The sequence below is a fragment of the Pinus tabuliformis genome, chromosome 3_2 (assembly GCF_031772625.1).
Source record: "Pinus tabuliformis cultivar Carrire ecotype Pingquan chromosome 3_2, CPIR1, whole genome shotgun sequence".
NCBI classification, from domain to species: domain Eukaryota; kingdom Viridiplantae; phylum Streptophyta; class Pinopsida; order Pinales; family Pinaceae; genus Pinus; species Pinus tabuliformis.
The window spans coordinates 389315855-389342896 of NC_142302.1; the positions used below are offsets into that span (position 1 = coordinate 389315855).

General features: G+C 37.8%; 1 protein-coding gene across 1 annotated transcript in view; it reads right to left on the minus strand.

Annotated features, from left to right (window-relative positions):
• Positions 1 to 27042, minus strand: part of LOC149181039 (ARM repeat superfamily protein) — a 403985-nt gene that overhangs the window by 118692 nt on the left and 258251 nt on the right. The window contains exons 11-12 of the mRNA XM_089416422.1: positions 23115 to 23222; positions 40 to 137 (exon numbers count right to left, since the gene is read on the minus strand). Of these exons, the coding sequence (XP_089272548.1) occupies positions 40 to 137; positions 23115 to 23222 (206 nt within the window). The remainder of the gene's footprint in view (positions 1 to 39; positions 138 to 23114; positions 23223 to 27042) is intronic.

A 27042-nucleotide genomic window follows, 5' to 3' on the forward strand; every position in this document is an offset into this window, starting at 1 on the left:
AACTGTAAAGCTTCAACCAGGACAATAAAGAGTTCCCACCAGTTGTATATTTCTCCATCCACGAAAACAAATTGCATCTACAGCATGCCTTGCTGTTGGTGGTGTGTTGCAAAGTAAGAATTCAGCTCCTCGCATCACTGCAGACATTTCAATTACAATGATTATGAACACATTTCAAATTTACACACCAAAATTGGAAGATTATTCATAAGTAACCCCTTCCGTGCTCCCTGCCTATCCATCTTTCTTACAGACACAGTCACACATGCACATGAACAGAGGAGAAACAAAATTATAAATCTATGTTCATGGACACAAACAACTTATGAATTAATCTACTAGAAGAGAAAACTTGTCGCAAAAAATATAGTTGTAGTCACTGTCATTTTAATAATGAAGCTTAGAGTAGATTAGTTGGTTTGATGCTAGCCAGTTGTGGAGGTCTAGAACTAGCTTGATGAGCTTAGTGAGATGCTTTGTTTGGCTAATGGAATACTAGAGTTCGCTAATAATTAGCATGTGGTGCCCTAGCTATGGTTTCAGATGGGATGTCTGAAGCCTTGCTTGGGATGAGTCATAAAGGCTTTACATTTTCCATCTCGGAGTGAGATAATATATCATATTGTAATCTTCTTTCATGTGAATAAAATGAATTGAGTTCATTGTCCCAATTTATGCTGCAGATTTGAATGCTTGGGTGTTTACTGGCCGATTTGTTATGCAGATTTAATGAACAGCTGAGTTGAATGCTAATTTTGATTTAGAACTTCTTTCAGAATCTAATCTGTTGCTGATTTTAGCTACTGTTAGCTGATTTATTTTTCAGATTTGAGTTCTAATTGGATCTTGTCTTATAGGCTGCCAAAATGACCTAACCTTCTATAATTGCAGTGTCTACACCTGGAAGATTGCGTAAAGCTTGTTATTGTTGTATATCTTAAGTGTTTATAGCTAAGTTACCAGGATTCGGATACGGATACGGATACGGATACGGATCCGGATCCGGATCCGGATTCGCTAGTTTTTTGAAAATCCAGGATCCGGATACGGCAAGGATACGGCAAGTACAAAAAATATAATAATATTAAAAATATAATAAAATTAATAATAGACACAAAATCATCCATTTATATATATATTAAAGCTAAATTATTGTCATTCATTTTGTGCTTTTACCATATATTCAAGTTCATCTTTAATTATCTCTTCAAATTAACAAATTGTTGTTTTTTAAGTTTGCATTTATAAAACACCATCATTAGTTTATGCCCACACACCTATATTTTAAGATTATTAAGACAAAATTAAATTTAAAATTATATCTATATATGAATATGTATATTTAAATTTGTATAAATTTTATATATCATTTTAAATTTTAAATTAATTAATAAAAATTAGAAAAAAAAAAAAAAATAAAAAATATATGCTGAAATTCCAATCTATAAGTCAAAACTAAATTATAAATAAAAACTAAATTATAAATAAAAAGCAATATAATTTAAAAAATACATACCTATATTTTAAGTTTATTAAGACAAAACTAAACTTAAAGAAATATATATATATATATATATATATATATATATTGAAATTTGTATAAATTTTATATATCGTTTTAAATTTTAAATTAATTAATAAAAATAAAAAAATAAAATACATTAAAATTTAACAAATAATTTTGAAATTTTCTTAACACTTCATAATAAAATAAATATAAATCTAAATACACAATTAAAATACATCATAATAAAATATTAAAATCTGAATAGTTGAATGTTAAAATTTAAACACTACCAATTTAAATAAAAAAATGGCATTGATATTTATAATAACGGTTATATAATATAATTATATTTATAATAATAATTATTAAAATTATATAAATAATAACATATCATATATACGCTCAGATTTGAGATTTCCATACAATATTGGATATAGGCTTATAGCGTATATATAAATATTAAATATTAGATAGGCTAATAGCATATATAAATTAGGGACAGCGTATATAATATTTGTTCATAACAAATGGTTAGGGATAACCGTATGTAATGTTTTGTATATAACATAGTGTACGCGATGTTTTGTTATAATATATATAACCATTTACCCATAATATTTATTATGTGCTAGCTGTCCGAGTTGGTGGTGCCGACAAGCTTGAGCGGTTGAGCCCACTGCCAAAAGGAACAGGAACAGGAACATGAATAGTCTAGCGTTGTCTGCCGTCGAGTTGGTGGTGCCGAATGGTCGAGTTGGCTGTCTACGCTGTTGTTTGCGTCGCTGTCTACACTGCGGCTGGATGGGGTGGTCACAGTGTATATAATGCAAACTCGATTCAAATAACAATGCAATATAAAAAGTTAAAAACATTCGACTGTTTTAACTTTTAAAACCACAACCGCAAACCTAAAGTGTGTTAAATTTTTCTGTTTCATTTTGGCGGTTCTGACATACAGTCTCAGGATCCGTTTCGGGACAAGATATCCGTTTCCGTAAAATGAAGAACCGCCACAGTGCCGTATTTCCCACGTTTCCAGGTGTATCCGTATCCGGATCCGGATCTGATCCGTGGATCCGTGGATCTTGGCCCTCTGCCTGCCGGATCCGGTAACATAGGTTTATAGGTGTTTCTGGTGAAACCAGACTCAGCACTAGGGCTGAAACATTTATGGTACAGACCAGTGGCATTTTATGAGATGAAAATTTTTATCAGCACACAAATTTTAAAATTAAGTACTGTCACCAACCAAAATGCTGTTGCATTTTTGCATTTGATGAAATTCTGACCAGCACTGCATAGGAGTTGTGAGCTGGGATGTTTGGCATCTTGTTTATGATGGAAGAAAAAGCCCTTTCAGTTGCAGAGATAATACTCCCTATGGGTGACACATGCAGCTCAGATTGATTGGCGGCAGGATTGTCTTATTCACATACCAAGCAATCATATTTAAAGCATGAAGAACATCAAATTTTCTGGAGCAGATTCATTTGGCATCAAGGGAGTGTTTGCATTTCTTGTGCCTTTGAGCACCCAGTGAGATCATAAACACAACCTTCCATGTGAACTGCTTTCCCACGTCCAAATACCATAGGTCTTCAGACCTATAAACCAACAGTGAATGCAGTATAGGTGGGGCAAATCCTCAGCATGCATCAGGTTTAGTTTGAAGAGTGCTAACACCAAAAATTACTGCCCCCTCCTTCATTTCTGGGTTGGTTCAAATATAAGACATTTTTTGGGAAAAAAAAAGGAAATTCCGTGTCCTCAAAGCGTTTTATGGAAAAAGCTACATCTCTGTTCTATCCTGCAATGCCTTCTTATTCTTCTCCATCCTTGTAGTTATGATGCTTGAAGATATGAGATGATGTGATACAAAGCTTTATGCAAAATTATCATGTTTGAAGATATGAGATGATATGGGTTACAAAGAATTATGCAATATTATCATATTGTAAAAGGGTCAAACCACCTTAATTTGATATTCTGTGGAACTACGAGGCAACAACTTCCATGATTTTTGTATAATACGATTACATAACTGAGATTTCTTCCAAAATGCCATGATCAACACTATGTTGATTTTATATTTGCTCAACTCATTACATAATATGATAAATATTATAAATAGGATGATGATAAGGCATCCTTGTATCTTGATTCTTGTGTCTTGTTTTTGGAACATTCAGTTTTGATACTTGTAGAGATTTGCTAAATGTTAACATTTTAATTCAAACAACCCCTATATTTTTAATGTCCACTGGATTTATATTGTCTCCTTTCTCCACAGTTTGGATTTTTACATCCGACAAATTCTCTTATTCAACTGGATCAGTTATTGTACCTTTATAGATAAATGCTTCTTTGTTGGCAAATTGTTCTAACTTTTATTTTTTTGTGTATGTGACATCTTTTCTTCTTGAGCTTCCTGATTTGTGCAACCAAGATTTGATTATTGTTCTTTGCACAAGAATTTTCTTCCTCTTTCTTTGATTCCACTGTTAATCTTCACGCTATTTTTGTCAAAACTTCTGTCAAAAGATACCATCATTTTGAAAAATTGATATCTTCTTCAATAATAAGTGGGTGCATAAAGTGCAAGGATCCCACAAAGATTATTTATTTAGCTTTGATAGGGCCTTAAAATACCTTTTGAGATAGCTCTATTTCTTTTTGTTGGGATATTAAAAGTGCTTTTACATTTGTAATTTTTCTAATTTATAGCTCAATATAATATCCTTCTTCCAATTTGAACATTAACACTTCACAAATTATAATGCAAATAAAGGGTTGCAATTCATATGGTTTGTCCACTTTTTAGAAGTAGCCTTTATATTTCCTTTTGGCTTTTAAGTAAGTCCTTGCAACTTATTAAATGGCACATTACGTTATTACTAGGATATATTGACAATTACAAATTGAACCCTTTCTAAGATATCTTCTTAGTCGATTATTTACTAAATTATTAATTTGGAACGATTTTGGCATCCAATGTTTTCTTTTTTGGCATCTAATGTGTTATCTTTCTTAATTTTTTCCTGTCTTTTATGAAAGGTTGCGCTGGTACGAATTGTGGCAACATATTCACCTTTGATAGCCTCAGAATTTGTTCACCATTGGGTTTTGAAAATACACTAGTGGTTTAGAATTAGATAATAACATAGCTCCATTGTGATTAGTTACCCTAACACTAAAGGAAGTTCTCAATTGGTTGATTGAAAATGCCACGATTTACAATTATGCTTTGAGAAAACAACCTAACCTCCAGTCACGATTTCTTTCTAGTTGGCACTTGAACTCATAATGAACTATGAAAACTTTCAAGGCAAGTGGCGGTCCTCCTCATCTTGAGAGCTGTAATTTTAAGTGGATGGCAGTGAACCTATTGTATATTTTTGGTTGATGGCAGCTTTATTCTACTAACAATAATATACATAGCTCCAAAACCATTTTGATAAAAAAACACCTTTTCACTGGGAATTTTTCTAGAATACCATTTCTATATGGATGAGTAATCTTGATTCTTGAGACCAACCCAGTTAATAATATTTGTGAAGGACCCTGAATCTAGCATACATTTATGAAGGAGCAAGTCATTTATCACCAATGTAATATCAAAAGGAGAATGACCAATCTAGCATATAGTTATGAAGTCAGTCATTTATCACCAACATAATATCAAAAGGAGAATGACCAATCTAGCGTATAGTTATGAAGGAGCAAGTCATTTATCACCAACACCATAACAAACCCAGAAAACAGTGGCTTCATTATCTTAGAAGTTCTTGTCATCATTAAGCTAAACCATTGAGGAAATCCTAAATAAATTAAACAGATTAAACAGGGCAGATTAATTAATCCGTTGAAACAGCATGTACCCAGGCAAAACAACAGACCTTTCTCAAAAGGGGTCTATGCCATTCTTCAAAAAGGGGAAACAAGAGATGTAAAGAAGGGGCAGGAAATAGGACACAAAATCCTTGCACTTGGGACAGATTTAAAATGCATGAGGGTCACATGGAAAGTCCTTTTCAAACTGGATGAGTTGGATGAACTCCTTTCCAAGATAGACTAGTGGGAGGGGAAGAAGTTGATGTGGGCTTTGAAACCAGCCATGCTAGCTTTAATACAGCCCAAGTTCTTGGAGGAACCTTGTGAAGGGGTCAAACTTCCCATTGCATCATGTCTTAGTAACATTATGAGGTCGACCGCAACCATACCTCCTTTCAATGATAATGTTATGAGGAGAATTTTCAGGTTGATAGTAGACACCTTTCAGGATTTAGATAACATTGTGGCTCTTACCTTTGGGGAAAAGCTCCGAACCTTGGAGGATATGGCCAAGCTCCGAACCTATGACATCATGTTTGATCTAGAGTGTAATGACCTGATTCTTCAAATGTTCCAATCCTTTTTTAGCATTAAAAATCATCACCCTGACATGATCAAAACAAACATGTTGTCCATTTTGTCTTCAGTTACGGGAGATCGTGATGCCATTTGCAGGGAGTTGCGGGCTAGATTGTTGACCATTTGGAGGAGAGAACAGCCAATTTCACCTGTTTCTTATGAATTGGCCAAAAGGTTGGTTGAGCAAAACATGGGGTTGTTCAGGAGACAGTTGACTAGGGAGGAGTTGCTCAGGTTTGGTGGATCATGCAGCAGGAATAAGATGAGGAGGAAGGGTCACTGCTTCATTTGCAAAGGACCTTGGGGGCTTGATCACTCATGCTTGAGTGACACTGAGGAGATGATAGAGGCAGAGCCAGAGAAGATTCCTCCAACTCTCAGGGTGAGGATTCCTCTTTGGACGAGTCCATGGGTTCATTCGAGGATGCTTCTGAAGAGCATGGGTCATGTGGAGTTGTTGACAACAGGCCAGATTTATATTCTGATGTGTATGGTGAACAATTAGTGGACCCGATGGGAGACACTCAAGATGGTGTGACACCAGTGATGAGTCAACATGAGCAACATATGGTGGAGAATGAGTCAACTAAGGAGGAGGATGCACACAGCATGCATGATGAGCCTTTGGGGGAGAGCCAGTTGGAGGTTCATATCAAGCCTGTGATGGAGGAATATGTACATACAGCTAGCAGGGTGGCAGTATTTGCAGACACTTGTCCACAGGAGGTGTTGGAAATTGACAAGGTAGTTTTGCAGGAGGCTAGTAGACGGCAGGAGCTATTGGAGATGGTGTTGCATCCATCATTGGACCGAACCACTAATGAGGTGCGAGTAGATGCACAAGCAGCTGGCAAAGTTGCAGGACTTTCAGGGAGAAACCCTCTCCAGGAGTACATAGATAGGGCTTGCAGCACAGTTTGGCCACTTGTACCCATTACAAGGAGAGAGGCAAGGCTTTCTTGATGGATATTGTTGACTAACCAGGCAGGGTTGCATGAGTGGGGCACGATGCAACATAGGGTACTTATCACATATATAGGTGCCTCTACATTCGATCATTCCCACAGGATGGATTGGCGAGACATCATGAGTTGGTATCCTTTTGATGGAGTATCAACCTTAGTCCGGGGCACAGTACAACAGGGGTGCTCAGATGAGAGGGTTACTACATGTCTCCGTGGGATGTGGACAGACAGTTCATCAGTATTTCAGTAGCACTAGCCCAGCATCAGCAGAGTGGGGTTGACCTCGGCCTATGCCAGAGGTGGGATTGGAGAGAGTTGATGAGTTGGTATTCGCTTTATGGAGCAGCAGCTATAGTCGGAGACAGAGCACAGTCTGAGCCATGGGGCTTGGGCAATGATTGGCCATAGTGGCATTGGGATCCAGGAGGATGGGTTGATGACAAGTATCGTCAGAGATCAGTTTGGTATCCAAGCATTGAGGGATCCATTCATGATGGGTTGACCCATAGGCAGAGCATCACCTAGTGGCTCGTATCGGATCCAGGCATTGGGTCTTAGTTGCGTTGGAACACCAGAATGGTCCACAGGTTTGGATTGCTTGAGGGCAAGCAATCTTGGGGCAGGAGGATTTGTAATGTTCCTTTTTCTAGTGTTCCTTATGACATGGTTAGGATGGACTTTCAGAGTTGGGGGCAGACAGGTCACAGGTGCAAGTTGGTGTCATCAGTGGGCCTAGGGGCTTTTGGAGGGGTTTTGAGGAGTTTTTATGAGGTCTGATGGCATTCGCTTGGTATATTCCCTCATCCGCACAGTTTTCCTTTCATTCCGGCACATTTCGACAACTTTCAAAAAATAGAGTTATTATTGGGCCTGACTCAATTAATTACGCTTAAGGTGGCATTCCGAGAGGAATACTTGACATAACACCTTAGTGTAATAGCTCGTTGGAACCAAAACGAGAAGATCTATGTGATGGGATGGTAGATATGAGTTTTTAGTGAGCTGAGGAGACATGGTGGCCAATTTACCTTTTTCTCGCAATAAAAATATTTTAATTAAAATAAAAGAGGGAAAAGTGCTCCATGATTAAAATAATAATAAAATATGAGGTTCTAGAGGGGTCCATCAAATCTATAAAAGAGGAGGAGGCCATTAGAGGACATCTTGGATTTGTGATTTCTTCTTGTGGAGAGGTTTGAGAACTCGGTTCTCTACTTCAGCAGTAGCCCCAGGACGAAAACCCTCGAGTGATTTTGGTGAGAGTGGACGAAAACCCATCTCATCTCCTTGGTGGATTCAGCCAAAATTCACAAGTGCAGTGATTGATTTTAGTTCAGTTTTGGGAGGGTCGGGAGGGTCGGATCAGTGTTGGAGACCAGATTGTCTTTCTCAGCTATTTCAGCTATATCATCATGTACACTCTTTCAGTCATTTATTATAATGAAAGATGAGAATATTTCTGCTCATTGTGTTATTGAATTGCATGCACTCTACTTGTTATATTTTACATGGAAATCTTTTGTTAATCGAATAGTAATTTTATGGTGAAATTTTTGGTTGAGTTAAATTTCTGAAAAAATCAGTGAAATATCCCGTTTAGGATATTACAGTGGGCCTTTACTACGATATGATGATGGGTTGGAAGGGTTGTCCAACTATAGTCCATGGAAGGAATGATCAAGTTGAATCTGATGGTGAACAGGATCTGGGACTTTGCCGAGAAAACAATCAAGAAGCCAACAGAACCTAAGGAGCTGGAAAAGTACAAAGAGTTGGATACTAAGGCAAATTTGATCATCCTAGATGGTGTCAAGGATTCATTAATACGTCATCTGTCCGCGAAGAACACTGCCCATGAAATGTGGTAGGCTCTTCAGAATCTATTCCAAAATAAGAACAAGAACCAAGTATTGGTATTACAAGATAAGTTGAAGTCCACGAAGATGATACAGGTGAAGGGGTGACTTCGTATCTGACAAGGTTGTCTCAAGTTTGTGATGAGCTTGCCGCCATCAGTGAGACTATTTCAGATTTTGAAATGGTAAGGATTGCCTTGAAGGGGTTTACTCCAAAGTGGAAGTTGTTCATCAAGGGGATCATTGCTAGGGACAAGCTGTCAGATTGGAAGGGGTTGCGAGATGACTTCATTCAGGAAGAATTGTGAGACAAGGATCTTCATCCGAACAAGAAGGTTTATGATTATGATGTGGCTCTTGCAACAAGAATAAAGGGCAAGCAAAAGAAGGACCTGAGAAAGATCAAGTGTTTTAACTACTATGAGTTTGGTCATTTTTCGACGAAGTGTTCGAAGAAGAAGCAGGGAGATGATGAGAAGAAGAAGGGGAAGCAGATCACAATTGTCACCACTTCTAACGAGATAGATGATCTCTCTAGAAGATTGGAGAGTAATGACTTTGCCTTGATCTCTCATTTCTCTCAGAGTACCATCGACGAGGTTGCATGGTACATGGACAGTGGTGCGTCGAAGCACATGACAGGTTCACAAGATGTGTTCGAGACTCTAGTTGAGTGGGACTCAAAGTTGCACATGGTGTTGGGCGACAAGAGTCAGAAAGAGATTAGGGGATTAGGTGTCATGCCATTCAAGATGGAGTTAGGTCAGGTGATGTGAGTTCAGGATGTATTGTTTGTACTAGGACTCAAATATAATGTGATGTTTGTCTCAACAATCGAGCAAAAGGGGTTTGAGGTGTTGTTCTAGGGTGGAAAGCTGAGACTCAGGTCTAGAGGCTCTAGCTCTGCACATGTTGTGATTGGAGTTAGAGAGCATGGTCAATATAGTTGATGGGCAAGCCTATAGATCATGAGAAGAAGAAGGAAGAGAATGTCTAGGCTCCAAAGGTTCAAAGGGAGCCGAGTTCTAGCGGGAGTTTACAGGTTCAAAGGAAGAATGTGTTGGCCAAGAAGAGCGCGTGATCAATGGGGAGTAAGGGTACTTCTACAACTAGCAAGAAGGAATCGTGGAATGGCCTAAACGCGTTTCAAGAAAGGAGGAAGAAGCAGGAGGATACCAGTGATAGTGACACTTCCGAGAGAAGCGTAGTCCATGCTACATGGTTTGCCACATTTATGGGTGTCAGGAGTTGGGCTAGTGTCGCCAGTAGTGATAGTGATGATGAGTTACTTCCTAGTCTTAGAAGTACCTCCCTCGCTAAGAGGGAATGTTGAGATTTGTAGCTTGGGAGGTACTCCAAGCCCTAGGGTTCGAGGTTTGGAGGAATGAGCACCACAAATGTGCTTTGTGGGCTTAGAACCCAAGCTTGGGGTTTTGTACCCAAAGGTGTGGGGCCAAAACCATGAGGAGATTTGGACATTTGACTCTTGGAGATGGAAGAGGACTCTTAGAGAAGAAAGAGGCAACTTCAAGCACCAAGATCAGAGCTCTAGAAACAAAGATATTAATTTTATATATTTATGTTGGGCTAGAGGCACTAAAGACAAGTCGGACTGCTTAGATTAGTGCCCTCAAGGGATGCGTTGGGGCCTACGGTGAAGTGTATAAATAAAAGGTGACATTGAGCTCATTTCCTCACATCTAAGTTGCACAATACAGGGAAATGAGTACGAGTTTCCGAAATGGGTACGGTTACGAAACGTGACTCCCCCAAATTTAGGACATTTAAGAAATATGTGCAATCATAAAGCATACATGATACATTCTAATTTATTACATTATGATTAAATTGTCCAATGTCAATGCATAAACTATAAGTCTCTAAATTTACATCACATTTACTCATGAATGATCACATAATGAAAATAGCAATATCCAAAATCAGCGACGAGAAATTTCTAATTTCTTGTCTCATGCTTGACTGGGAGTCTCCTCCTGCATAAACGAATGACCTTAGTGCTCTTGATTAAATAAAAGTTCCATACCCTAATACCCTGGGTGCTCTTAATTATTGGGAGTCTCCCGTGCATAGAGGGCTTGGTTCTCTTGATTAAATAAAAGTTCCATACCCTAGTACATGACAAAATCCAATGAAAACATTGCAATCCCCCCAATCGTGAAATCCTGAAAAATAGATAAGTCTGCTGGATTTTGAGTGAGATCTAAAATTCGACTTTCTCCATATGAAATCCAATGAGGGCAAAACCACTCTCAAACATCTCAAGTCATTCCATGGTAATGAAAATGAAAGATAAAGGAGAATGTCACTTTTTCTTTAAGAATTTAACATTACCATGAACTCCATATCAACACTAGCGCCATATGCTTGAACCAATGTTACTTGGGAGTGGGAGCAAAAGCGGGGAGCGGGAGCGACATTTTCAAAAGCTCCCGGTTTGGGAGCGAATCCCAGAGCGATTTTTTAAAAATATATATATTTTTTATATTTTTTAATTTTTGATACATATATGTCAACAAAAACATGTAGAATGATGAATTAGACATAAAAAACATAAAAAAACATAAATTGATCAATGAACCATATCACATCAATCATCTAGAAGTTATAATCTTCATCAACCATGTCCACAAGTTAGTAACATACATATTACAACTGCAACATACTGAGTCTTGTGAATCATGATTCATCAAATTCAATCTTAAAGTTTCAACTTCAAGCTTTCAAAATTGAAAATTCAATATATAACATTTATCATCATTGATCACCAAAGTTGTACTTGTAAGCTAAGTTTAACCATTACAAGAAATAATATCTTAGATATTTCTAAGTTCTAACTTAATAATATCTTAGATATTTCTAAGTTCTAACTTCTACCTGTTAACATGAAATGAAATTTTATAAAATGAAACATGAATAATGAAATGAAATGAAACAACTTTAGTCTTTCACAAAGCATCATATTCATAATTCACAATCATTACCAATGAGTTATAATTGCCAACTTCAAACTTCAAATTTTCATTGTCACAGTCATATATTGTTTACAAAAAATATCAATATGATATGAAAGAGTCAAGGACTCAAGACTCAACAGTTATGAAAACTAATAGAAACTAGAAAAGACAAGTAAACTGTAAATCTACATGTGGCCCTTGCCACGAGAGTCTCCAGGAGTATAAGCAAGTCGTGGTGGTCTTCTAGGAGTCTCCCACATAGACCGACAACTAGAACTAGAAGGCACATGCCCTCCACGTGAGGGTGTAGATGGAGGTGGCGACAGCAAAGGAACAAGACTCGGAACTCGAGCACTGCTACTGGATGGTGGAGGTGGCATGGTTGCTGCAACTGCTTCATCTTCATCCCTTATAAGTTCCTCTTCCAGTTCTTCAAGATGTATAGTGCCATCCTCCAAATTGTCTTCCTTTGGGTGGTTGTCCCAAGTTTTATATGTGGGATCCTCGTAAGCCCGATCACAGTAATGACTCAACAACCTCAAGTTGTAGTGCACATAAACCAAGCTTTCTACCTGGTTTTCATTGAGTCTGTTTCTTTTCACATTATGTATGAAGCTATAGGTGCTCCAACACCTCTCTGCAGAAGAATTATTTACAACCTGTGATAGAACTTTTTTTGCCAATTTTGGCAAAAGTCCCTGGCCGCCATATGTTTCCCACCATGTGAGAGAATCAAATCTGTCTCTGTCTTCCATTGCATGGAAGTTACCAAATATACCAGTGCCACTGAAGTATTTGCCTATTTCAAGGTGCACAGCTGCACATTCCTCCCTGTCAGGGATCAACTTTTCTAATGCTTGCAAGTATCCACTAGTTACCTCTGCATCTAAATGGGGTTTGGTCCTAATCCCACCCCCTGGTGCAGGTTGGCCCAACCAAGATGTGGAGTAGTATTTTGGCGTAAGTATATACGCCAAGCAATGTAGTGGAAGATTAAGTCTATTCCACCGTTCACACACACAATCATGTATCAGTTTGTACAAGTCGGGATCTTTGTTATGAACAGTATCTTTTATTTGCCCCAACATGGTAACAATCTGCTCATACACCTCACCAATCACTGGTTTGTATGTATCTGCAAACCGAATCATGTGATAAATGGGCTTGGTGAAATCCAATACTTGCCTCACACTTGTCCAAAATTGACCATCAAGAGCGGCCTCCTCCACCAGTTCAAAACCTCGCCTGTCAGCTGCATTTGTAACCCTTTCCTTTAATACCTGCCAAAGTGGACTTGATACCATGCTAGCCAATGACTCTCTTACCTTCAAAAGGCGCCTGAAGGTGAGATAATAGCTACCAAATCTGGTCTTCGCAATCTTCAACAACTCCAATCTTGAGTGACTACAGAAAAGGCCATGGGTATTGCTATGATTTGTAATAAATTTTATCATTTGTTTGCCTTTCTTGTACAAATCACCAATCCATTTGTATTGTGCATTTTTGTTCTTGACAACATCATGCATCAGAAGGTTCAATGTGTGAACCAAACAGCCAGACCAAAATATGTTGGGGTATTTATCCTCAATAATTGCTCCCGCTGCCTTACAATTAGGAGCATTATTAGTGATGACTTGGATGACATTGTATGGCCCAATACGGTCAATTGTTTCAAGTAATGCTTCTGCAATGTTGATGGCGGTCTTGAACTTGTCTGAGTAATCATGTGCAGTTAGAAAGATGGCACCACTAACAGACATAGCAAGAACACTTATCAATGGCTTGCCTTTTACATTTGTCCATCCATCAGATACAATGGACACCCCATGGTCAGTCCAAGAACTTGTCATTCTATTCAAAGAATGTGATATTTTTGCTTGTTCATGATCAAATCCAACGGTTCTTGCCTTGTCATACCCAGGGCTCTTGTATCCTTTAGGGGCATCATTTATGGTAGAAACCATTTCATGCCAATAAGGTGAGCGAAGAACATTGAATGGTATCCCACATGCATAGAGAAACCTGTAAACCTTCGAATCCACATCATTCCTACACCCCTCATCAAGGAAATCTGATATGGTTCTACGCCTTAAAGCTGATGACCCGGTGCCTCCATATCCACTTCCTTGGGAGGATGCTGAAGGAGTTCTTTGTGCTTGTGATTGTGAGCTTGGTTCAAAGAAACCCCTTGAATTTTTAGATTTGTATTGGGCTTCCTCCTCTTCCCTTATGTATTTGGCTCTATCTGCTGTTGACACAACCGCACAAGTTTTGATTCCTATTTGTTTATCTCCATCCCATGGCCTTTTCCCGTAGAGGTGTTTTCTGGCACAGGTGTATGAACCTGTGTAATTATTGTTGCAATGGGGGCAATGAAATTTAGTGGTTCCACCCCCTTTCCCTGCTTCAGGGCTGTTAACATATTTCCACAATGGGGTTTGGTCTTGTTTAGTTTTTTGAGAGTCATGTTCACCCTCCTCCAGCTCCTTCTCACCAGGGTTTTCATCAAATCCACTTTCTCCAGCTTCTTCATCCCCCTCTTCATTTTGGCCCCTCCGTTTCCTACTCTCCAACACCATAATAACCATAAAAGGGACCAAGAAGAGGAAAATGCCAAGAAATATAGCCAGCTCCATGATGTTTGATATTTGTAGGCTTTTAAATCTGCAAAATTTAATGGGAATGGGAATGGAAATATGAATGAGAAAATTAATTTAGATTTATTAATTTTATTTAGATTCATGATTTTTTTACTAAATAAATTAAACTAAACTAACTAAAATAACTAAACTGTTCTAAATTACTACCTAACTAAGCTTTAAAATACTAAATTACTAAGTTACTAACATAACTAACCTCTTTGCAAGCTTGCTCCTCGGCGCTTGCTCCTCGCTTCTCCTCGCTCTTTTGCTCAATCTCCTTCGCTCTCCAGCTTCTCCTCAACTCATTCAAGTGACAATGAATTTGTTTTTTGCCCCCAAGTCGTTTTAAAAAAAATAAATAAATAAATGAAATTTTTTTTTGGTCCCGCGGATTTTTTTGCGCCCGAATCGGTCTCGGCGTCGCGCACATCACTCCCAGAGCGATAATTAAACGCTCCCGAGCTGTAATTTTCACTCCAGGAGTGACGCTCCCGAAATCGCTCCTGATTTTGGCAGGGAGCGTAAATTGTTTTCGGGAGTGCGCTCCCACCCGGAGCGCGGATTGGGAGCGAGTTCGAAGGGGCAGAGCGCTCCCTCGCAACTCGGCTACCCCACTCAAAAAAAATTGTTTCCAATCTTCCATAGCTCCCTCTATCACTCCTGAATTCGCAGGGAGCAAAACTAAAAAGACAAAAAATGAAAAATCTAAAATAAAAAAAAAATATATATATATATATATATATATATTCACTTTATCGCTGAAACGTGGTTGTACGACCTGGAAACACGTTTTAGGCTGTACTGGGCCACGTTTCCCCCACATGAAATGTGGCAGTACTACCTGAAATGCGTTTCTAGGCCGTACCAAACACATTTCCGCGTTTTCGTTTCCTTTCAGCACAAAAATGCCCTTAGGACCAGCGTTTCCTACAACACAGCCTCACATCCAAGAAGAAACAAAACATAACATATATTTTTGTTTTGGCCACAGATCAAGAGCAAACCACAAGCGAAGGAGAGAAGACTTGTTTTTGGCATTTCTTGTGATTGTTTGAGGGCCGAGTTGATCTGAGTGCAGGTCGAGGCTAGAAGGAAGGGTTCTAGGCAATCTGGTGTGGCTTTTGTGTGTGGACAAACTCCAAAAGGAGTTGCAAACCTATACAGTTGATTGGAGAAGGGTTGAAACCCTATACCTTAGGTTGGAGGGGATCATAAGGCCTAATCAAGGGTTGGAATCCATCTAAAACAGCACCGTATGGGAGTAGGAGGCTAAGGGAGGAAGACCGCAACTATAGTAGGCCTATTGGAGCTTGAAATTAGGGTTGACGTGAACTATAGTGTGCCCTAACCAGACCACAGACTTAATAGAAATGTACACCAACTCATAAAGGTATGCTGTGATGTGTTTTATGTTGGATTGTTGCTAGTGGAATAGTAGTCCAGGTTGGACAAATTTGATTGGGTGTCTCAAGGTTGTTGGAGGGCAGCAAGGAGGTGCTTGAAGGAGCCCTAAGTGCAGTACAACGAAAGACACTTGGACTACCAAGAGAAGCAGATTTGTCTAAGCTTAGGATTGATTCTTAAAGGACAAAGGAAGGAAGTCAAGGGAGCAGATTACATCAGCACAAGTTCATTGTTGAAGAAGGACATCTTGCAGTCATAAGTGGCAGCCCTCCACCCCAAAGTTTGTCTTCATTGGAGCAATGCGGAAAGGCATTAGAGGGAAGAAGTCCCAAAGGAGCTGAGGAGCAGCAGTGGGAAGTTGAGAGTTGTTTACAAATGGAGTTGTGAACAACTCAACATGAGTTTCTATGTGTTGATGCATTGAAGGAATAACGATCAGCTAGAGAGCAGTTGGAGAGTCGTGTTCAGTGACCTAAAGGCGCAGGACCATTGATAGAGGCAAGAGTTGAAGATTGGGAGCAAAAGGACCAACAATGGCGTTCAAGGTAGGACAAGAGGAGTTGTGATTATGCACTACATTAGCTAAATCGTCAAAGTATCTTGTTCTTGTATTCTTGTATCAGTGGATGTATGAGGGCCATTATCCCTTATCGGTTTGTTAATATACAAAGTTGGGTTTTGTAAAAAGTTGTCTATATTTGTGCACGTGTTGATTTACTGCTATACTTTGTTCTGTTGTGCAAAGTAGTTTGTTTTGATACTTGGATTGGTAGCGTCAGTGATTGTAAGATTCTAACCTAGATTCCAGTATAGCTGAAAATCAACAGTTATTTATAGACATACATCAACATAGCAAGCTCATGAACTTTTCTTATGGAGAAGAAATTTCAGCTGAGGGGAAATATGTTGCAGCCAAGGAGAATACCTCCCTCGCTAAGTGGGAGTATTGATTTTTGTGTAGCATAGGGAGGTATTCTCGCATGCCAAGAGGCCCCCTAAGTCGACCTTGAAGTTTTATGAAAGTAAAAATAAAAATTCATTTTTTATTAGCCTTCAACTAGGCTCAAAATGGACAAGTCAACCCAGCTCATGAAGGGACATGTCTGTTAGGGTAAATGCACCCATTCAACTCGTGTGTGTGTGTGTGTGTATATATATATATATATATATGACGTGAGACTTCATTTGATCATTCATTCATCACCATCTCTCTTCTATAACAGCCAGACATGGGAACAAATAGAGGATGAATTTGACTGAAGTTTGGACTTGGATTTTTGGCACAAATTTCTAGATATGACATGAAATTTCATTTGATCATTCATTCATCACCATCTCTCTTCTATAGCAGCCAGACGTGGGAACAAATAGAGGACGAAATTGACTGAAGTTTGGACTTGGATTTTTGGCACAAATTTCTAGACAATTTGGAATTTTAAACCTTGTTGAAGAATTAGTTCTCCTGGAAGGAGAGTTGTTGGGTTTTCTCCCAAGTTTGGGTTTTCCAAAGAAAAATTTGTTGTCTCTATCATGCATCGTTGTCTCTTTACGATCTTACTGTTTTTGTTGCATTACTATCGAGATTTTCTATGTATAATTGCTCAATGATATCAATAACATAAAGATAAATTGCTAACATCATTAGGTAGTAATTATTAGATCAGAAAATTGGTTTCTATTGTGCTTATGGTAGAAAATTCAACAAAAGGCACTCGATTGCAAAATGATCAAAGTACTTGTTGGTTGGTAGCCCGCCTTCATCCAAGAGGAATGTCAGATGATGGGAAGAATATGACTTGTTGTCGCTCAAATTGTACATGTGAATGTGACAATGCTCGAGGCAGAGGCTATCACTCTGATCTTAGCCCTCTCTGTTTCAGTTGTCTCCCTACAACAGGCTAAGGGGGGTAGTTCCTGTGGATGAGACGATGAGTTCAAGAGACACAACTGAATGGCCTAACAACTTGGTCGAAGATAATTGGCAAGTTTAATTATTTAACACAACTTGATTAGATTTGTTGAAGTTATTAATCAAAGACCAGTGACTTAGGAGTCAATTTACTTTCACAATATAGATTAATTTCCAAGTTATTGGATGAAAAGTTGCTGCTAGGATGAAAACTATCCTATATGAGATGCAACACCTAGAACTAAGTGAAATGCAAACTCTTGGTTAATTTTAAATTAAATGCCTATTCTAAGTGAATCCTTTCTCTCAACTGTTTTGAAATTAGTCTCAAATGTAAGTTGTGGAGAGAAACCCAAGGAAGAAAGCTATGGCTTTATTAACGATACCTCCCCTGGGGTTCTAACCACCCAAATGCCTCCGACGCTGCAGGGACTATGGCCCTAACGACTACAAGGTCACCGTGTTAACCACAAGTGAGGGTCTAAACTTTGCAAGTTGGGTGAGAAAGGTGGTCCTATCTTCTTTCAACCAAGCTTATGCTTGGAGGTAAATTAATTAATGCACAACTAATCCTAGGATGAAGTGAAAGTTATGAGTGATTGCCTTAAATGAGATTATCAAATGGCTTCTTAAGTACTTTAAGTTAAATTACTTAGGATTAGATGCTTATGATGTTCAATACAAGAGCATAAACAAAGTACTTAGAGAGCAATATTAGGAACAATCTCAATTAAAACAATGTGCTAATGAAACAAGATCACTAGAGTGCCCAATATAAATCACTTCAAGGTCTAATGATTAGCAATCTCAAAATGACAAGTGCTCTAAATGAATAACCAGGGAGCACCAAACTAATGAATCCTTTACACTTGATATGCAAATTAGGAACAAAAGTAACTGATACCAATGGAAAAAGATTAGCAATAGGATTATCCAATTGAGATCACAATATTACTCAAAGAAGATGACATCATAAGATTATTACAAGATCACAACGTTATTAAACAATATAACACCCTTATCTAATTAGCAATCAACTCCTTATGTTACTTATCAATTACAAGCATTAGGTTACAAAAGTATTCTAATTACTTCACAAGATATTAATATCATTAGCTTTCACAATGAACCAATACAAGGCCAATGTCAATTTAATCTTCTTGAGATGAGATTACTAACAGTGACTTTTTAGAAGTGGAATGCACTATGCAAATGCAAAAAAAAAAAAAGCAAGAGGATGTGATGATGCAACAAATGCAATATGAACAATGATCTTTTATGTTTATCAATCAGCCCAACACAAGCCACCAAAAACTATAAGAGCAGACGACTTACCATTTGCAAATAAGGACAAAATAAAATATAAGAACACCTTAAGCTATGAAAATGAATTCTTATGAACCTTTAGCGTTTCTTAAGGTATTTCCTTACTGCTATAGCATGTATATCAGACTTAATAAATTATATATCAGACCTCAAAACTTAATTAGAACACCATATAAGCAATGTCACAAAAGCACAAATATTGATTTATCAATTGTGTAATGATTATAGGTTTATGTGAGAGTGATTTAGGGCTTTTTTAGGATGTTTAGATTAGATTTATGCCACCGTAAGTATGAGGCTTCAGATCTGATTGCAAGAACAGTGAGGAGGAAGAGGGTAAAAGAGGCAAACCCTTAGGCCTATAGGCCTAGTTTGTTGACTAGTTGACCTTCCAATGAACTAGAACTTCTTCAAGCACGTGCAACGCAATTTGTTATCATGAAATAGGATGGATCAGCCCTTTTGTAACAATGGTTAGGGCTTTGATGGATTGTTGAGCTACTTTAGGCATTGAAACCCTTAGCAAGTCTACAAAACAAATAGTTAGCAAGGAAAACCCAAGATTTATGGCTCAAAATGATAGAAATCAATTACAAATAATTTACAAACTTACACCAAGCTTGCAACCACAAAGATTAGTGTCAAATTTAAGCGTCAAACTCAAACAATAGCTCAAAAATGACTTAAATGAAGGGATGAAGGCCCAGAGAGGCCAACAGCTAGGGTGAGAAGGCCTGTGGCAGGGAAGAGGAATCCTTCAAAGGGTTGCGACTTGGCAAGATAAGGCCTCTAAGGCCTTGCCGCAAGCCCAATTGGGGCCACGACTTGATGGGGAAAGGCCCTAAGGCATGCGGTTGCCACGACTAAGCCCTTAGAGGGTTGCGGCTAGGCAGTGGAGGGTTGGCGCTAGGGAAAAACCCCCAACTAGGGTTGTGGCCAACCTCCAAGAGGCTCAAAATGCACTCAGGCCCCTACAAATTTACAATAGCAAAAACAATTGTCCAAAAAATTATGAAACCCTTCTTCAAGGACTGCGGTTTCCTCTTCTGGTCGACCGTTGAGTTTCTGAGATGCTGGGAAGGCTAGATCTTACCCTCAAGGGCCTAGATCAACCTTTCTTTCTTCAAGAGATTGATTTCTCACCTACAAAATGAAAAAATGGAGAGCCCAAATACCCAATATATACAAAAATTTCAAATTTAAAATCCCAAACCCCAAATGCTATACAAAATTAAAAAATACCACTGGGTCCACTGATCAGGATCCACTCTTCTCTCTCAGCCTAACTGGATCCACTCGGATCCACTCCCCGTACTTTATCTCTCAGCCTAACTGGATCCACTCCCGATGATGCGCTAGTTAGGGCTCCGCTACAAGGGTTAGAAAAACTTATTTAAAAATATTTACAACATTTACAAAATAAAATTTGCCCTTATTAGCATGTAGACTTCATTATAGCACAAGAGAAAGAGATTAAAGTTTTGAGAGATTTTAAAATGAATTGTGTATGTAAATGGATCACCAGCCCAAACCCTTGTACAAAGTAACCTGCAAAATGAAAGCTCAAAATCCAAACACGATCGATTCTTCTCCACCATCTGTGAACTTGGATACCAAGGGCTAGCATACCTGTAGATCTCAATACAAACTTAAAAGATGAATTGTTCGATCATGAGAGAATTAGATCTACGGGTGTAGATCTAAACCCAACACCTAAGGCAAGATACATGTACCAATAGATGTTCCATCTTGCAGCGAATGAAATAACAATTTATGAATCCCATAACATAGAGCATGAAAATTACTAGCACATACCACAGATAAGCAGATAAAAGAACACCATGAATTGAAACCCCAAAGTATTTCTATTATGAGAGATATAATTCCAGCAGAGCAAGGCTCAGTACATGTGTTACAGTTTACATTATCAAAAGATGAGATGAAGAACTTGATAGCTTCCTTATATAGAAAATGAGAGAAGAAAACCCCTCCAAGTGGAAATAATGGCTAGTTGGTTTGATCCTTGTCAAAATAATCTTATCCGTTGATCTTCCTTTAATAATAATTTGATCTCCACCGTTGATCTTCCTTTGATAATAATTTGATCTCCACCGTTGATTTTTTATTTTTGAGAAAAAATTCGAATTTCTCTTCAACACCCTTTTTATTAATCCAAAAAATAATATTTTGGACTAATATCCTCAAAAAATTCACTGACTTAACCACCAAGGTTCAAGGGGTCAAATTTTCTTTAAAAATTCATCTTTCCCTTGGTGGAGGACCTCCAAAAAGTAATTCTTTTTTGAACCACGATTTTTTTTTTATTTTCCACTTGGAGAGAATTTAATCTCTCAAATTATTTTTTGACTCAAAATTAATTAATTTTCTGGCTTAGGATTTTTATTTAATTTTGCCAAAAGAATTAATTAATTGACTCTACAGAGGATTAATTATTTTTTCCACCCTCAAATACTTTAGCCATGGTGTCTAACTATGAGTAATCATGCACTAAAATATTTTTACATCAAGATATTACAAATTAATTCAATCTTTAGAAGGGGAAATATGCATTTAGACATAGACCCTCAAGACACTACCCAATTCTGCGTCACAATATAATCTAGTATGAAAAATACATAGACTCGATAAACACTAGGACCACCTAAGACTTTGTCAAATAATTCCACTTTAACTTTGGGAAAACTCTGCCGATTGTCCTCGTTTACAAACACACATAATTCAGGGACGTTAAAAAACTCCCTAGGATGAAATCCTTTAACAAAAGTCTTAGGCTTACCTAGGCATTGTTACATGACTTCATAGTCATACTAGAATCATTTACAATATTTTTTGCAGAAATTGGGTTTACAATGATAAAACTGGAAGCTGAATGATGACATTGATTTGAAAAATTTTGATCCACTGCTTTGTACTCTGCTTCTTGGATTGTTGACAATGTGTCATCAACATGATTGATACAGACGCTAAAGGGATTAGCATATCATCATCAATAAGCAAATGTGTAGGGCTGCTGGCTGGCTAGCTATCCAAGATAGGAGAAAAAAATTCTCCTATGGGGTTACCCATTTTGGTGGGTAGCAACCCCCTTTTAATACCCAGAAAAGTGGTGGATATCAGGCCTATAACTTCATTACAGACCTTTGATTCTTCCCCTTTACAAGTCTTCCTAATGCACATGACTATTGCTGATGACACCTTTGTGAGTTTCATACTTACCAGAATCTGAAATCTATTTTTCAATAGAAACCTCTACTTCCTTCCCATCAATTTTTGTAATGATACTAATCAACCTGCTTCTTCCAACAAACCAAACCATCTATACTTCAAATACTTCATAAAATTGCCTATGGCCATCAGTTCTAACAGATTTAATAATTGGCTATAATCATAAGATACTCACATTACCAACACAACCCACAGGTGGATTTCTTCACTTCTTTCTCAGAGACCACTCCTACATAGTCCAGGAGAAAGTTCCAACAATAATCTCTATTATCTCAATCAATAGTTGGGTAAAATATGGCATCCAGTATCTCTCATATTGACAACTATTAATTTACTCATCTCTTATAGATTTTTCCAATGACTTTTGCTTTTGGATGCTCTGTCAGCTTGACTGGAGACAGTTGCAACAAAGTAGTCATCTCCTACCACTTGCCCACTGTTGACTATAGCAATTCAGTAATTTCAATACACACTAACTGAAAGCCCAAATAACTGTTAACTACAACTTCAATCAAATGCCGCTTAAACATGCTTCCTCCAACAAACAAAGCAGCTATACTCCAAATACTACTTCACAGATTTGCCAATCACCATCAGTTCTAGTAATTGATATAAGAATTGCCTATCACCATAACACAATTGTATTCACCCACACGACCCACATGCTCAATTTTGAATCTAGATTATAATAGGTCAGCATAAGACCACACTTTAAACAGCAGAAAACTTGAAATCTTTATATCTATAATTTAGGTGGAGAAGAAAATGGCAATAATATATCAACTCATTTGACATTAATTTGGCCCAAAGAAAACAGTGAACTTCAACTTCCAAGCCCTCCAATGAAAGAAGTTAAGAACAGCCAAAATCTTACCTGTACCAATTTGGCCAAGTGCATCAAGTGCAATTTCTCGTTCATTACTGTCTGTAGCCTTCAACCTCTCTAAGTCCAAGTCAATAGCTTGCACAGCATTCTTTACATCTGCAATCATAAAAATATTATTCATCAACAGTACTCTCAGTTGGTTGTGACCATTATAAGAAAAATATGTTTAAAATAAGCCAGTGACAAGAACTTTGCAAGTAAGATTAACAAGAAAAGTTGATGAAGAAAAGGAGCCAGAACAAACTGGACTTGGATATCCACTTCAACATGGAGGATGCCCTACTGTCCTATTTTCTCCCAAAACTTAAGATGAAAGTAAAACAACGCAGTTAAATCAAAATTTGTTATCAACTCTGTAAATTGCAAAATTGAAAATACTCATCTTTTAAGTTATTATCTAATATCACATTCAAGGAGAGGAAACAGAGCACACAAAGGAGAATATGAAAAGGGTAATTACAGGAAGAGAAAACGTAATATACCATTCACAAAGTAACTCAAATGTGCTGGAAAGAAAATAAGAAATAAAGAAAACTTAATTAAGAGGATGTTTGTTGCCCTATGCTGCCAAAGGCTAGCATCTATCCAGAGAACTGTTGGGTGCATCTGCCTGGAGTCTGGACAGATAAGCACAGATCAGAGCGTCTCTTGGATTGAATTTGGGGCAAAGTCCTAAATTTTTACTTACCGCCATCTCTTCTTTCCTGAAAGCCAATATGAGTGTAAGTATTTAACATGTAGAAAGAACAAAGATCTTAAGCATTAATCAAAGATTAGTGTTAATGTTTAGGGCTAGATTGTTCTTTTTCATTATTTACATACTGCATTCACCCCATAACATCATTCACAATTATGTAGAGAGAACAATAACATCAACAATGCAGTGAAACAGAAGAAAAGCATGCACAATAGAGACACCAGGAATTAGGTCAAAGACCAGGGCAAAACCCCACAAGGGGGAAAACCCAACCAGATTCTTCTTCTTAGATATTCATCAAATGTTCAGCGAAGATACAAAGTACAATATCATGAGACATCATCAATCACACTAGGCCACCTAGGGCCAATCCTGCAGCAGACAAAAATATTAGAGAGACATGCACAAGCCTCCATATCACATCACTCTCATAGAGGTTCAGCCCAATGTTACGAACATCGCGATCAGGATTAAATCGGCAAGGGTTTGAAATTGGAAAAAAAATCGTAAAAATCGGGATAAAATTGGTAAAAATCGGCAAAAAATAGGCAAAATTTAAAAAAATGCAAAAATCAAGATTTTTTCCCAAAAATCGGGATTAAATCACGATTTTTTTCAAAATGAACAAATCGCGATTTACGCAACACTGGTTCAGCCATCACTGTCACTGTCATTCATCAACAAGGTCACTGCCACTGTCAGTCATCAACAAGGTCACTGTCACTGCTACTGTCAGTCACTAACAAAGTCATTGTCACTGCCACCGTCAATGATCAACAAGGTCATTGTCACTGTCAATCATTAAAAAGGTCACTGTCACTGTCACACAGATCACTGTCTCATTGTCATATATCATTAGGTCACATATAGATGACAATCATGAAGATCAAGGTCATGTATCGAAGGCACTATCACTGTTACGTCAAAGTCACTGTTGCTGTCACCATTACTATCATGATGACACTGTCACACTGTCAACAAGGGTACAAAGTTACGACCACTGTCATACAACAAGTTCACCACTATATATATTAAGGTACTATCATATACATTATCACAGCCTCATTGTCATATAAATGACTATCTCATTGTTGTATAAATCACTATCTCTCTGTTGTATAAATCACTGGTACATCGATCATTGTTTTTACATGAAGGTAAATAGATTGCAGACATTGTGACCCAGAAATTATGAATACAGGCTAGTGATAACAAATGTGAGTCACGACAAGCCATAGCAATATAGAGAGTAAGTGCGGTCCATAGAAACATATGTGATGCACAGAAAAACATTGCGAGCCATAAAACATATGCGATGCCACAAAAACATTGTGTAGTGCAATTAAAGCATGCCACAAGAATAGATGTGAGTCACAAGATTTACGAGCCATAGAGAAATATGTGAGTCCATCAAGCCATTGTAGATGCAGACTTCAGAAATATAAGTACGAACCAAGAATATAATAATACGAGCCACTGTATATGATGGGAGTCATACAAAAAAGGTATACAAGCCATAGGAAGGGTCTGTGGACCATAGAAGAGATATATGAACCATAGGGAATATATAAAAGCCACAGAAAATAAATACAAGCTCCTATACAAAGGTATAGGAGCCATCGAACTCAGAACAAAGTATGTGAGCCATTGTAATTATTGCATGCCACATAAATATAGTGTATGTTCAAAGTATGCCATACAATCTGCCTAGATGTCCCATAGAGATGCGAGTCACTATAATTAGTGCAAGCCACTGTAAGCCACCACAGATGCAAACTAATAAATGCGAGCCAGGGCAGAGATACGAGCCAATAACAGAGATGCAAGCTACCACTGAAAATGTGAGTCTCCAATGTGTGTTCCAAATTTGATATACCAAGGACCCAATTTATATTTGTTTCCATTTGTGAAAGGTCATCATTCTTAGGCAGGCCGACATGAGGCCAACTTGAATATGGAGGGTAATATTTGAATTTAAATTAACATTAAATATATTTTCACATGATTTGAAAATCGTTTGCCCAAGGGAATTCGGGCCCAATTAAATAAGGGAAGAACCAAACCAATTTATAATAATTTCCTTCATCCAATTCAAATTCTTCTTTGGCGCGAGATGGGCTTCTATTGGGTCTTAGGGTTTCTATGGGGAAATTCATCCCATAGCTGCCCCATTTTCAACAATTAGTGGCTCACAATCTAATTAACTGTCCATGAATCCATCAAAATACTATACAACAAAAAAACCATGAGACATTATTTAAATTAGCTATTTATTTAATCATCCCGCATGTTCATCAGTACATCTATTGTTTCCAGAAGTTCAATATCATGCAGAGTTCTATTTACAGAGACTTTCAAAGTGACAGTGGGGTACACCACAATACCATATTCAAAACTTCAAAATTAAGTTCTATTTTTAGCAGGGTTCCCAGGAATGCATGTCACATGAGACACGAAGAGCATGCATAGGAGAGTGATTGTTTCAAATGGTGATTTTCCAATTTTAAGATCTGCTATCTTGTTAAAGTTTCTATTTTAGAAACTTACTATTTTTATCAACTGGTTGCAGTTTTAAGTATCCATCTGGTACTTTTCCAAAAGGATATTTTTTATTTTCAAATTTGCTACTTTGGATAGTCTCTATTTTTAGAAGCACACTACTCTTGGAAACCAATTAGATTTCTAGATACCCTTTATTGGAGAACAACATATGCGTGACTTTTAGTGATGATCAGAGTTTGGGTGTGTACATGTGCATGTGCATGATAAAGATAAAACATAAGATAATTTCATTTATGTCTTGTTACCCACCATAAGTGGGTACCCCTAGGAGAGCTTTTCTCCTATTCATCTTCTTCCAGCCAGCAGCCCCAGACAGCCACCTTGTAGCCAATGTGATGTGCCACTTTATCTCCACCACCTACATCAGTTGTATGTTTCCTCACCCATCTGTCAAGAGCACATTTTAGAAGGTGGGCAATCCGACCCAAAAGGTATGCTTTTCATTGTCCAATTAGGTGCTTATGCTTGTTTTTAATTTGGGCATTTGGGCAATGGATTATTGGGTGAGTTGGAAAAAGAAAAGGATTTGACCATGGTTTTGTTCCCTCACCTTAAATGGGAGCTTAATCTTCAATCCTAGTCCTGTGGGATCTCCCCTATTGACCTATAGCTTTAGGAAGGGCACTACTTGGGAAACCTCGATTTTGGTAGCGTGGT